The sequence below is a fragment of the Erpetoichthys calabaricus genome, chromosome 10, assembly GCF_900747795.2.
Source record: "Erpetoichthys calabaricus chromosome 10, fErpCal1.3, whole genome shotgun sequence".
Taxonomy (NCBI): Eukaryota; Metazoa; Chordata; class Cladistia; order Polypteriformes; family Polypteridae; genus Erpetoichthys; species Erpetoichthys calabaricus.
The window spans coordinates 15920477-15934766 of NC_041403.2; the positions used below are offsets into that span (position 1 = coordinate 15920477).

The 14290-nt window shown below is 38.9% G+C and overlaps 1 protein-coding gene across 1 annotated transcript; it reads left to right on the forward strand.

The window, feature by feature from the left end:
- The first annotated feature begins 1207 nt into the window (after positions 1-1207).
- On the forward strand, positions 1208-3378 carry foxd3 (forkhead box D3). Its single transcript, XM_028810939.2, has one exon. The coding sequence runs from the start codon at positions 1826-1828 to the stop codon at positions 2954-2956; it is 1131 nt and encodes a 376-aa protein (XP_028666772.1). The 5' UTR covers positions 1208-1825; the 3' UTR covers positions 2957-3378.
- The last annotated feature ends 10912 nt before the right edge of the window (positions 3379-14290 follow it).

A 14290-nucleotide genomic window follows, 5' to 3' on the forward strand; every position in this document is an offset into this window, starting at 1 on the left:
ACAGATTCGGATTTTTACTGATTCTTAACAACTGCAAACCTTTGTTTTTACCGAAATACTAAAAAGAGACGCGGAATTCATTCACAGGATAAATACCTGTGTATTTGTGGTTCATCACTCAAGAACAGTTTACAGAATGTCATTACAGTACACAAACGTGTACATACACTAACTACTTCAATAATATTGTTTTTACTAAGACTTCTCAATTCAACCCAAATCATATCAACTAGCATTTGCTTATCTATGCGTGTGCATGTTATTTGATCTTTGATACGAGCCTTTTATATTAAATGGTGCATTACATCTGTATATTCCTCCTATATTACATGTCACTATTATTGTCTTATTAATGTTACAGTGTATTTTCATTTGCTTTGTTTTTCATTTATTCCTTTAAATTGGTTGAAAATTCTGTTTTATTTTTCTCTACTATCGGTTGTTTCTAACTTTACATTTCAATTAAAACTGCAGTTCAATTACATTACATAGTAAATATTCTGTGATCATTTTAAATTGTGAATGCGTTTTAATCATTTATTTTATCATTTCATAAAATTCTTCCGCCTATAATGGTATAAGTGTTATTTTTTTTTGCCGAATGTTTCCTACTTAATTTCTTCTCTTTTTGGTTATTATACGCATTTGTCACATAAACGCACACATTTTATATGTGCATATATACAATATGTGAATAGGAATAAATATACATATATATCAAACATTTTATATATTTATATAGGCTGATTAGGCATGTGTCATTCTGTACGGATTAGGAATTACTAATAGCAAAAAAGAATACAGCAGTAATACAATGTAAAAAGCTAATTTGCATATTTATAACAAATGATGCTGGTTTATGAATATATATACAGTATCTACTCTATAAGTGCTATACTGTATCTATGAATATATATGTATACAAACATACACACAGCAATTTCGAACTAAAACACTTCGAATTCGTGTCAATTGCATATCTCCCAAGTACCGCTGCATTACCCGCTCTTTCGACATTATATATATATATATATATATATATATATATATATATATATATATATATATATATATATATATATACTGTATATGTATATATATATATATATATATATATATATATATATATATATATATACTGTATATGTATATATATATAATATATATATATATATATATATATATATATATATATATATATATATATATAATTTTTTTTTGCCTGTCTAAAACTGAAGAGTCCCGCTATTCAGATTAAAGACGCCGTAGTTTCGCGGAAATGGAGATCTTAAAACGCCTTTGCATGCTTTGCTTGGCAGCCCGGTCTCCCTAGCTGGTTCTCCCTGTCGCTGCACCCCTGGAGGTCCCGGGACGGATGAATTATGCGCGGATGTGGGCAGCGAGTAGTTTTTGCTGTTGTCCCTTTTGTTGACAAACCTCTCGGATAACTCGAGTGTTCACGGTTTGACAGCGGGGGAGCTGACGTCACGCCGTCACGTGACACGCGTGGTAGTATATCTTTAACTGAAAAAGTAATCTATCAGGCAGTCCTTAAAAGCGGCTTTCCAACGGCGGCGACAACTTTTTTTTTCGCCCCTACTCCACGCTCTAAAATATTTGGAATGTATGTTTGTTTTGGGCTTTTTGGCACGAGAGTATAGCGCCACAAAAGAAGTATTAATTAACAGCGTTAAAGTTGAAGGGAAGTTCTCATCGCTGGCTGCGCTAAGCCGCTAAAATAGAGCTGGTGGTGTGTCCACCTCTGCCTGGAACTGGACGCGTTTACTTACTCACCTTTGGTTGTGCTTCAGTAAAAAGGGCTGTGATGACCCTCTCTGGCAGCAGCAGCAGTAGCAGTAGCAGCGCCGACATGTCCGGTCAGACTGTCCTTACCGCCGAAGATGTGGACATCGATGTGGTGGGAGAAGGAGATGAAGCCTTGGACCGAGACAGCGACTGTGAAAGCCACGATCGCGGCGACGAGGTGGAGGAGGTGGCGATTAAAGAGCTGGCAGGGAGCCCTCCCTGTGAGGGCAACGGCATTGAAGGAGACTCCAAAGCAGATGGGCACCAGGACGGCACTTCGGGGCCCCTGCAAAACAAACCTAAGAACAGCCTGGTAAAACCGCCTTACTCTTACATAGCTCTCATCACCATGGCCATCCTGCAAAGTCCACAGAAAAAACTGACCCTTAGTGGCATCTGCGAGTTCATCAGCAACCGCTTTCCTTATTACAGAGAGAAGTTCCCCGCCTGGCAAAACTCCATCAGGCACAACCTGTCCCTGAATGACTGCTTCATAAAGATCCCCCGGGAACCCGGCAATCCTGGGAAGGGCAACTACTGGACCCTGGACCCCCAGTCCGAAGACATGTTTGACAACGGCAGCTTTCTGCGGCGGAGAAAAAGGTTCAAACGGCACCCGCAGCAGGACGTACTGCGAGACCAGACTGCGCTGATGATGCAGAGTTTCGGGGCTTATAGCCTGGGCAGCCCGTATGGGCGGCACTACGGCATTCACCCGGCGGCTTACACCCACCCGGCAGCCTTGCAGTATCCCTACATCCCCCCGGTCGGCCCTATGCTCCCTCCTGCGGTCCCACTATTGCCATCGGCGGAGCTCAACAGAAAGGCTTTTAACTCCCAGCTGAGCCCCGGCCTTCAGCTGCAGCTCAACAGCCTGAGCACCTCGTCGCTAATCAAATCGGAGCCGTCCAGCAGACATTCGTTCAGTATAGAGAACATCATCGGAGTGGCCAGCACATCGTCTAGCGCACAAACTTTTCTGCGACCTCCGGTGACTGTTCAGTCCGCCCTGCTAAGTGCACAGCCGCTGTCATTAAGCCGGACCTCTGCGGCCATTGCCCCCATCATCAGCGTCCCTACCAATATCATCTCTGGACAGTTTCTGCCTTCTGCTTCCACGGCAGCGGTCTCCAAGTGGCCGTCCCAATGACACCGCGCTGATGTCGTTCAAAAGTGAGAGCAAAAAAAGCACTGGACTTTGACTGCGTTAAGGTAGCCAATGTCATTAAAGTTAAATAAAAAGGAATGCTTTCTGTACAGGTAATATTTGTAAATATTTGTACAAATGAACCGATTTACTTTTCTGAAATTTATATCACTATTATCATTTATATATTTTTGAACTGTTTAACAGTTGTCCCTGGAGGCCCCGTCTTTTGTTTAGTTTTACGACTCACCATTATCACTAAGAACTGCAATTTAAATACCAATTTGTTTTGTTTTATAAAATAAAAAAAACTATTCTATTATGATTACAGACATCTGTTTATATAAAATGAAATATATGTATTCCAAATGTAGCTCTATTGTGTTGTACACTGGATAAACTTTGTTAATAAATTTTGAAAATGACCTAATTTTTTCCAGTTCTTTATATCAAAAGCTAAATTTACTTTGGCGCGTGCAATAAAATGGAAATAGTTACAATGGCTAATGTGAACCCACTGAAATGTCGCCGATTGATGACACTGTGTAGATCTCATTTAATATTTTCTTACAAGTCCAAAATACTAAATTAAGGCAACCAAATTAATTGCTTTATTTAAAATTTTTTTTTTTATGAATTATGCTTTTTCGTTTTGTTACATTTATATATGTTCAACTATAATATCACACCATACAGAAATGTGCATATAGGTAATTTTAAAATCAAAGCTACTCTTATTTATTGATCCATCTTTTTTATAGTGCGTTTTACTTTATCTATCTATCTATCTATCTATCTATCTATCTATCTATCTATCTATCTATCTATCTATCTATCTATCTATCTATCTATCATTTATATAGTCCGTTTCTATCTATCTATCTATCTATCTATCTATCTATCTATCTATCTATCTATCTATCTATCTATCTATCTATCATATAGTGCCTTTCATATCTATCTATCTATCTATCTATCATATAGTGCCTTTCATATCTATCTATCTATCTATTATATAGTGTTTTATCTATCTATCTATCTATCTATCATCTATCTATCTATCTATTATATAGTGCTTTATCTATCTATCTATCTATCTATCTATCTATCTATCTATCTATCTATCTATCTATCTATCTATCTATCTATCTATCTATCTTATATGCTGCACTTGATAGATTTTTTTTTGTTTTTGCGACAAGTTAATTCGGTCGTCAAGGGTAACTTTTTATGTTATATTGCCTTTAATATCTATCATATAGTGCCTTTCTTATCTAATATATAGGACATCTATCTATCTATCTATCTATCTATCTATCTATCTATCTATCTATCTATCTATCTATCTATTGAAATATTGTATATTGCCAAATGTAAAGTAAATGTGCCAGTATTATTATGTTCCCTTAACACTTTGTATTAAACTATCACCGTGTGCCTACATATGGATATATTTAGTTTATTGGTAATCACTGCACTATAAAAATATTTAAATAAATTGACAATTTCTTTAATTTTTAATAGTATACTGATTATAAACCTGTAAATTTCGTCTTACTGTAATAAATACGACTTTATACTACAAGCTTGTTGCGTGTATAGCAGTTTAAAATTTCTAATTTTAAAAAAAAGTCATTGGCCCAAATTACAAGAAAATTGATAACGCATTTGTTCTTTCAACTCTGAACCAATCGCCGCGGCACTATGGTGCAGATCTTATTATATTATTGCTGTTATTATTATCGTTATATTTGAATAAGCAAATATTCGTAATGTTAAGCGGTCCTATAGCTAACGGATTGAAATTGAACCGTAAGAAGCTATTTAATAAAAGAAACACAAAGTTAACTTAGATCTTTACTATTACCTGCTCCATTCTGGCTCTTTGCTGTTCGCTGCGCCATTCTTAATGCTTTTTTGCGCTTTTCTTCTCCGACTGAAATACACGTATATATATATGTGTGTGTATTAACATCAAAACAAAAAACTCAATCTGTTTGCAAATTTAATTGATCGTTAACTGAAAAACAGAAAAATAGTAATAAGGTGAATTTTACAATTTTAAGTCCTGTTTTACAGGTTCAATGGACCCTTTAATAGTAATAATAGAAGAAGAACGCGTCACGCGTCGGTTCTGTTTCACTGCACTGTCTGTAAAAGGATTCATGCGTTGATTTTTTTTTTTTGCTTTTTTGGGGGGATTTTTTTTTTTTAGTTGAACTGGCATATAACAGATAGTGAAAATTGTATTTTATTGAACAAATAAAAAGAATTTTCGCCTTTACAGGATGTTTGCATGTAGCACATAAATAAGTTCTCTTTATAAAGAAAAAAAGTTCATGGTTTAATTAAATCAGGCGTCAATTAAGTGTTTACTTTTCTCTTTCAGTATAATTAAAAGTGCACAAATTATATGCATATATATTTTAGCAAAAAGCAAAACAATATTTATTTTCCCCGCGAAGTTATAATAATAAAAGTTAATATTATATCATATTTTAAATATGCGGCTTGAAAGTTAAACGAACTCGCCTGGTCTTCTATATATAGCACCCTTCAAATCTATCTATCTATCTATCTATCTATCTATCTATCTATCTATCTATCTATCTATCTATCTATCTATCTATCTGTCCATCTTTTATTTTCGCTTCCCGTTCTCACGCGTGCCTTTTAGGCTAATGACGCGCTATTCACATGCGCAGACGAAGCCTATTAATGTTACAGTTAAGTGCTCGAGTAATTAATTGACCTAAATGAATAATACATATATAGAACTCAAATAGTGACCGAGTATAAATTGATATTGTGGAATTTCCGGTTATGTAACAGCGCGTGTTTAGCTCCAATGCTCGTCTTTCACTGGCCTCAAATGATTTCATCGAGCTTTCAAAGCTGTTTCCCCGTCCGGTAAATATTATCGCCTACTGGGTAAACATGTGGCCACAGCTTATGGACACACAGTCTGAAGTTAAACGGGATACACGATGTAATTAGGTGTCTTTTGAAAGGTAAAAATAACTTTGCAAGTTAAAAAAAATCATTTGACACTGAAAGAGCGAGCGATCTTGCTTCACGGCGTTATATATCTCATATCACATGTGAGATCCAAGATTAGACCCCTACATGGAAAAGCGGCCTAATATCTTCTTACAAGAAAAACTGAAGGCTTCTAAAAATGTTTATATGTTGCAGCTATAAAAGTAGCACGTAGTTTCACAGTTGTGTCTGGCTAATCAGTTTTACACAAACAGCAAATGGCAGATGATTTGTGTAACACAAGGGCTACTGCTATATTTAACTGATACCCATGGGAAAAGAGAAAGGGGTCTCTAGAATTCACTTTCGGACTCAAGAAGTCGCTGATCTAGGACTTCTCTGTGACATCGGATAACTGGGTCTCATTCCACAACGATTCTTTTCTGCTTAAAAAAAATTAGACTAACATGTCTTTGTGCATTTCTGCAATAACTACTGTCACGGCACAGTTAGGCTGGGCATACCTCCGTGATTGATGGGTGCTGGCCAATGCGTGCCATTTTTTTACGGTCACAGGAAAAGTTAAAGAAAGAAACACCTAACTAATGGGTGGCTGACGTCAAGAGAAAAATGTAGAACTAGGAACAATAAAAGCGTATTAATAGGCCACGAAAGGAGCAACGGTTTGCTGAAGTTGGTACTTTGGGTGCTTTTTTAAAATAACGGTGGGTAGAATTTCGTTATAAAACTGCGCTTTTCTTAAATTGCAAGCAGCGCGACGCTTTTAAACCTTAGCTGCTTACATGATTTAGCGGTTATGTTTTAGGTTTCTTTTTTCTCGATAAATGATGTGCGTTGATAACAGAGGGGAAAATGATAGTGGTTTAAAATCAGAGCCATAAGCAAAGGAAAGTGCTTTATCCAAATTAAAGTGTGAACGGGATACTTAAAAATATGTGTCGTTACAAAGTAACTGCAAGAAGTGCCTCGCAATGGATTTTATTAATATTGCAAATATTGGATGGTTACTAAAACATTTACCTTACTTATATTATATTATATTATATTATATTATATTATATTATATTATATTATATTACCTATACATTTTTCAAACTATTCAGAATAGATCATCACAGAAGCTGGAGCCTATTTCAGCAAGCATTGGGTGCAAGGCAGGAACATTCTAATCTATTATATTATATTATATTATATTATATTATATTATATTATATTATATTATATTATATTATAGGACAAAATAAAAAATAATGGTTATTTAATGGCCCTTTACTAGGTTGTGTGGTTCATCATGAATCCATTGTTTATCAAAGATCCATTTCATTAAGGTTCAATCATCAAAGTGGTTCTTTGATTTTTGAAAAGGTTTCTAACATTTGGATGAAACAGAAATCTTTAATATCCAGTAGGCGGCCATGCAGAATACAATAGGTCAAGAAAACCTGAACTGAGCCTGTGTTGTCGTGTGCAGCGAGAATCCTTTTAAAATCAGGAGCTCACTGGTATTTGGAAACCTGTTATCATCTCTTCATGGCTATTTATGGGACCAGTTACTGATCTAAGTAAATAAAGGCTTTTTCTGGAACCTTCATGTGGATGGTTCTTATGGAAACCAAATATGGAATTTGCATGTTCTCCCTATGTCAGTATGAGGTTTTCTCTGGGCATTCCAGTTTTCTTCAGACATCCCCTTAGATGTGTGTGTGAGGTTATTTGGCCATTCCAGGTTAGCCCTCAGGGAATGTGTGTGTGTGAGTGGACAATGACATGGACTTGGTGCTCTGTGATACGTTGTAATGTAAACCTTTCAGCCAGTTGTAACTTAAAGGATTCCAGGATAAAACTCCAAACTGAATGGGATTATATTATATTATATTATATTATATTATATTATATTATATTATATTATATTATATTAATTTGCAATGAATTCCCTCCCATTCGTGCATGTTTCATTCTCTGAGTTTGATGTGCTCCCTCACTGTGACCCTGTTAAAAGATTAATTGGGCCCTTTAATTAAGGAATGAATAACCTTTCAGGATTGGGTTGTAGAATTTGTGGGTTTTCTTATTAATAATAATAATAATAAAACAGCTTTTGCATCCTGTGCTAATAGTTACTGTCATGTTGGTGTTAATTTCTGTTTTGCTGGCATTCACTCCACATGACACCTGACTTGGATTAGGCCAGTGCATGATGTATGGATGGAAAAATTCAGAAGAATTCAGTTCAGAGTCATCTTGTTTACAAATAACATAATATATTATAATATAATATAATATTGGATTATTCCTGCCTTGCACCTAATGCTTGCTAGGATAGGGTCCAGCTTCTCTGTAACTCTAATATAATATAATATAATATAATATAATATAATATAATATAATATAATATAATACCTTTTGAAATCTTTCTTCCAATCCCAGCTAAGTCTCAGTGTGAAGCTAAGCACGTTCTCCTTTTACACGACTGTTTTTTACTCAGGCACTCCGTTTTTCTGTCATATCATAAAGTCTATTAGTAAATTACCGCTCATAAATTAATTCGGTTTGTGGTCGAAGTGGACTAACGTCTAGTCCAGAATCGGTAACTTCTCTTTTGCAACCGATGCTGCAGGCATGGCTCTGAGTGCTGTAGAAGAAAAAGAAGAGTAATATAATATAGTAAATATAATATAATACAGCTATTTTGGTTGCTAACTTGCGCACGCTGGCACTGATCTCCAGCCCCCCGCACTATAAATGAACCGGGGGTTTGAGTATCTGAATGAATGAAGGAACACTACACCGTAAAGGTCAGAATACGGATTTGTATAATAGAAATATTATTTCGAGGTGTACAGTAAGCGGTACTATTATATTTCCTCGTGTGTATTCATTCAGAACGCGAATCTTTTTAAGAATCATGTTCGTCATAGCATTAACTGGGGTTGCCTCAAAGAACGCGGCTGAATTTCTGTACCCATCACAAATATCTTTAAAGTGCAAAATTCACAATGTCCGAAGGGCGAATTCGAGTAAAAGATTCGCTATTCTATATTTGTGTTTTTATTTCATTTTTAATATTATTTTCAGTCTGTTGAAATACAACTTGAAGAGTTCAGAGTTTTGTCCTTTCTAGAATGTTCCTCTTTACTAAGCGGGTGTGCCTAACAAGTGTTGGGCGGATACATTTTTTTAAGTTTTACAAATTCGATTAGCTTCATACATTTTGTGTGGCGACATCAGGTAGGACACACTTTAAAAACTTAAAAGAGTCCTTCGTGCCTATAAGGCCCCATAAGCTCTGACTCTACTCTGTTTTATATTATTAAATATTGTTCATTGTCTTGTCCATAACGGGTTCCTTACGCGTTATCTTGAACGTCCTTCTGTTCTTCGCGGCATACCTTAACCGAGCCTTAATATAATAAAAGAGTTATGCCGGCGAGTAATGCCGCCAAAGCCGGGTGGTGTATTTGTATTTGTACGCAGCTGCACATTTGTCACAGATGTGTTCATCGAGTGGCAAACTCAATATCACCTAACAGTATCTCTCAGGCTGAGGTCGGAGCATAATCTGAAAATCTTAAAACGCCCTTTGAACCAGTCTAATCAAATAACTATTATTCTTGCTTCCAGCTGCACGGCAGTGATATGAAATATCGAAATAAAGCTGAGCTCTTTATTAAAGAAGCGCAATCTCACGAATGCCTAGACATATGCTCGTAGGGGACTCCAGCGCCCGCCCGGCCGCCGCTCTTACCTTTCAGGCTTCGACCGGCAAAATACCAAAAATCAGCGCTAGATGGCGCCGGTCACACAACCCTGTCCACGTCAATGAATCACGACCTTACGCATACTTCAAAAAGGTACAAATCTTTAGAAAAGCTAAATAGTAATAATAATACCAATAATCAGATGAATAAATAATAATAAAAAAATCCACTTCCCCTTAGACCAGGCAGCTTAAGGACGTGTAGCACACGAAGACAACATCCACAAATGACGTGCGGACTCCGTGTGGTATATCTTCTTTATTTTGGACCAAGGATACTGTGAAATTGTTTAGATGCAATGGGCTTTGTTGAAGGTTCTATTTTAAGGGTGGAAGATGGGAAAGAGTTGACTCTTCGGCAAGTGCAAGGTTACCCGAGATGTCCGCTTTTTTTTTCGTGTGTCTGTATGACTGACGTCAAGTCATAACTTTGCCGAGCTCGAGGCGGGAATTCGGACTACAGCTGTAGGAGATAACGGGCCAGACTGGGGGGGGGCAGCTACTGACCCTTTGTTATTTCGTGAAGATGCCACCGCCGTTGGTGAATGTAAAACCATTAACGTTTAGATCAGCGAGGACAGTGAATAAGCAAAGAAAAGCGTATAAACTAATCAGTATTCATTCAGTCAGTCATTTTCCAACCCGCTATGGCCTAACACAGGGTCACGAGGTCTGCTGGAGCCAATCCCAGCCGTCACAGGCCGCAAGGCAGGAATTAATCACCTGGTACAGCAGGGCACACACACCGGACAATTAGGATCGCCAATACACCTAACCTGCATGTCTTTGGACTGTGGGAGGAAACCCACGCAGACACGGGGAAAACATGCAAACTCCACACAGGGAAGACCAGGGGAGCGAACCCAAGTCTCCTTACTACGAGGCAGCAGCGCTACCCACTGCGCCACCGTGCCGCACGCCCTCAGTATACATTCAGTGGGATCGAAAAAAAACAAAAATGAATCTTCTGCGCGCAGGGACATTTCACACCCCTGACCTCCCAAACTGAACGTTTTTTTTTTTCAATTTAAATTCACGTTCTATGTATTAAAATCATTCAGGTTGTTAACACATAATTGAGTCAGTTTTTGTATAGCACACTCTTCACTAAGTACAGGCAGGCTCAAAGCGCATACACACGTTTCCAGGTATAAACTATACAGTTTCACCATTTACATACAGGGCCCTCCATAATGTTTATCGGGACAAAGACCCATTTTTCCTTGATTCCCCCCACTGCTACACAATTTCAAATTACAAAGCAAACAGTTCAGACGTGATGAGCGCGCACATTGCAGACTTTCACTTAAAGGTAGCTGGATACATTTCTGTCACACTGTATAGAAATGACAACGCTTTTAATACATGGGTCCCCCCCATTTCAGGGCACCATAATGTTTGGAACAATTGGCATTACAGGGGTTTGTAATTCCTCAGGTGGGTTTCATTACTTCATAAGAGACCTCAGCTTGCTTCTACCCTTTGGGGTCTATAGTTCAATATTTGGACAAGAGCTGTGCCAATGAAAGCCATAGAAGCCATTATCCATCCATCCATTTTCCAACCCGCTGAATCCGAACACAGGGTCACGGGGGTCTGCTGGAGCCAATCCCAGCCAACACAGGGCACAAGGCAGGAACCAATCCTGGGCAGGGTGCCAACCCACCGCAGGACACACACACAAACACACCAAGCACACACTAGGGCCAATTTAGAATCGCCAATCCACCTAACCTGCATGTCTTTGGACTGTGGGAGGAAACCCACGCAGACACGGGGAGAACATGCAAACTCCACGCAGGGAGGACCCGGGAAGCGAACCCAGGTCCCCAGATCTCCCAACTGCGAGGCAGCAGCGCTACCCACTGCGCCACCGTGCCGCCAGAAGCCATTATGAGGCTGAAAAACAAGAATTAAACAACTGGAGACATCTGTCAAACCTTAGAATGACAAAAATCAACTGTTTGAAATATCAAGAAGAAGAAGGAACACACTGGTGAGCTCAGTGATCACAAAGGGACTGGTAGGCCAAGAAAGACCTCCACTGCTGATAACAGAAGAATCCTCACTATAGTGAAGAAAAATCTCCCAAACGCCTATCTGACAGATCATACAGTCTTCAGGGGGCCGATGTGTGTGTGTGTGTGTCAAAGATGACTATCAGCAGCAGACTCCATGAACAGAAACACAGAGGAGGACACACTGCAAGATGCCAACCACAAAAACAGAATGGCCAGATTATTTTGTGAAAAAGGACTTCAAATAACCTGCAGAATTCTGGGACAAATGAGACAAAGATGAACCTGATCAGAGTGATGGCGAGAGCCAATTGTGGAGATGACGAGGAACTGCTCGAGATCCAAAGCAGACCACCTCATCTGTTCAACTTGGCAGTGCTGGGGGTGTTATGGCTTGGGGATGTATGGCTGCCACCGGTCCTGGCACACTCCTCTTCATTAATGATGGAGCTGCTGATGTCAGGCAGACACACAATGAATTCTGAGGTGTAGAGAAACCTCTGATCTGCTCGAGTATCAGCAGATGCCCCCAAACTCACTGGACTGCGTTTCATCCTAAAGGAGACAATGAGCCAAACACACTGCTGAGGCCACACAGCAGTTTATCAAAGCTACAAAATGGAAAAGTCTGGAATGGCCAAGCCAGTCACCCGATTTCAGTCCAACTGAAAAGAAAACTTACGGGGACAGGCCCCCCGAAAACAAGCAGGAGCTGAAGATGTCAGCATTAGAGGTTTCAGCAGAGCATCACCAGAGAAGACCCCTCAGCACCTGCTGATGTTTGAATCACAGACCTCAAGCAGCCATTGGAAGTCAGGGATATGCGACAAAGAACTAAATATGACAACGGCCTTAACAGACCTGCCATTGCTGTGTGACAAACATTATAGTGCCCTGAAATGGGAGGGAGGCGTGCAGAAAAAGTATTGTGTGACCCTTAAATTTAAGTCTGCAATGTGCACTTTATTCACAACGTCTGGATTGTTTGATTTGTCATTTTAAACTGTGGAGCAGAGAGGGAGATCGAGGCCAAACGTGTCTTAGTGTTGAACATTATGGAGGGCCCTGCAAGTCATCTATCAAGACAGAGCTGAAGAGATTAATGACAAATGAATTTAAGAGTGTCCTCTTCATCAACACCACATTTAAGTAATGATGTGAAGTCCACTTAATAACAAAACAATAACTAAACAAATCAAATCCCATTGTGTGATATCATCTACTGTTAAATTCTGCTCTGTACTTGTAATATTTTTATTTCTATATTGAGGATGACTTGTGTTCTGTTCTGTGTATTCTGTTGTATTGACCTCCCTTCTTTTTGACACCCACTGCACGCCCAGCCTACCTGGAAAGGGGTCTCTCTTTGAAATGCCTTTCCCAAAGTTTCTTCCATTTTTTTCCCTACAAGGGTTTTTTTGGGAATTATTCCTTGTCGTTTTAGAGTCAAGGCTGGGGGGCTGTTTGGGCTATACAAAAATAAATTGTATTGTATTATATTAATCATTATAGTGTACTACTGAAGCCAGACGTTTCCATCCACCTCAGACCTTCCAGTTCAGTGGTTCACAGTGCCACACGTCCCCTGTCACCATTCGTCCCCAGTGTTAAGTCAGTCAGGGTGCACTCTTGAACATGCTGGCTCTTTAATGACACATCATGGCTCTTTACTGGGTTGTGTGGTTCCTTGTAGAACCATTGCTTGGCACAGCACCATTTCTTTCTGGGATGGGTTCTCTGCATATGAAGTTGGTTCTTTGTGCTTTAAAAAATTTCCAAATACGTAGAAGAAGAAAAAAAACGGGCATCTTTAATGCCTGGTAGGCTGCCTAGCAGGACACTAACAGAAAACCTGAATTGAGTTGGTGTTATCGTATGCAGTGAGGGTCCTTTTAAAATTAGGACCCATTGGTATTTCACAGATTTGTTCCCATCTATCCATGGCGATTTGTTGTATGGAGTCTTTTACAAATCTAAATACTTAAAAGGCTTTTCCTGGACTCTTCATGTGGATGAGTCTTTTGGGAATCAAAAATGGTTCCCCTGTGGCATCGCTCTGAAGAACCTCTCTGACTCCTTTATTTTTAAGAGTGTATCTACTTCATTTTTCATTGGTCACATTAATAAACTGCTCAAAAAATTAAAGGAACACTTTGAAAACACATCAAATCTAAATGGGAAAAAAATCCTGCTGGCTATCTCTACTGATATGGACTGATATGGTAATGTGTTAGGAATGAAAGGATGGCAGCCACAGCGTTTCTTCTTCTTCTTCTCCTTTCAGCTGCTCCCGTTAGGGGTCACCACAGCAGATCATCTTCTTCCATATCTTTCTGTCCTCGTCATCTTGTTCTGTTACACCCATCACCTGCATGTCCTCTCTCACCACATCCATAAACCTTCACTTAGGTCTTCGTCTTCTCCTCTTCCCTGGCAGCTCTATCCTTAGCATCCTTCTCCCAATATACCCAGCATCTCTCCTCTGCACATGTCCAAACCAACACAATCTCACCTCTCTGACTTTCTCTCCCAACCGTCCCACCTGAGCTGACCCTCTAATGT

Excerpts from the sequence above, each read along its gene's own strand:
- foxd3 (XM_028810939.2), top strand. The coding sequence starts at position 1,826 with ATGACCCTCTCTGGCAGCAGCAGCAGTAGCAGTAGCAGCGCCGACATG.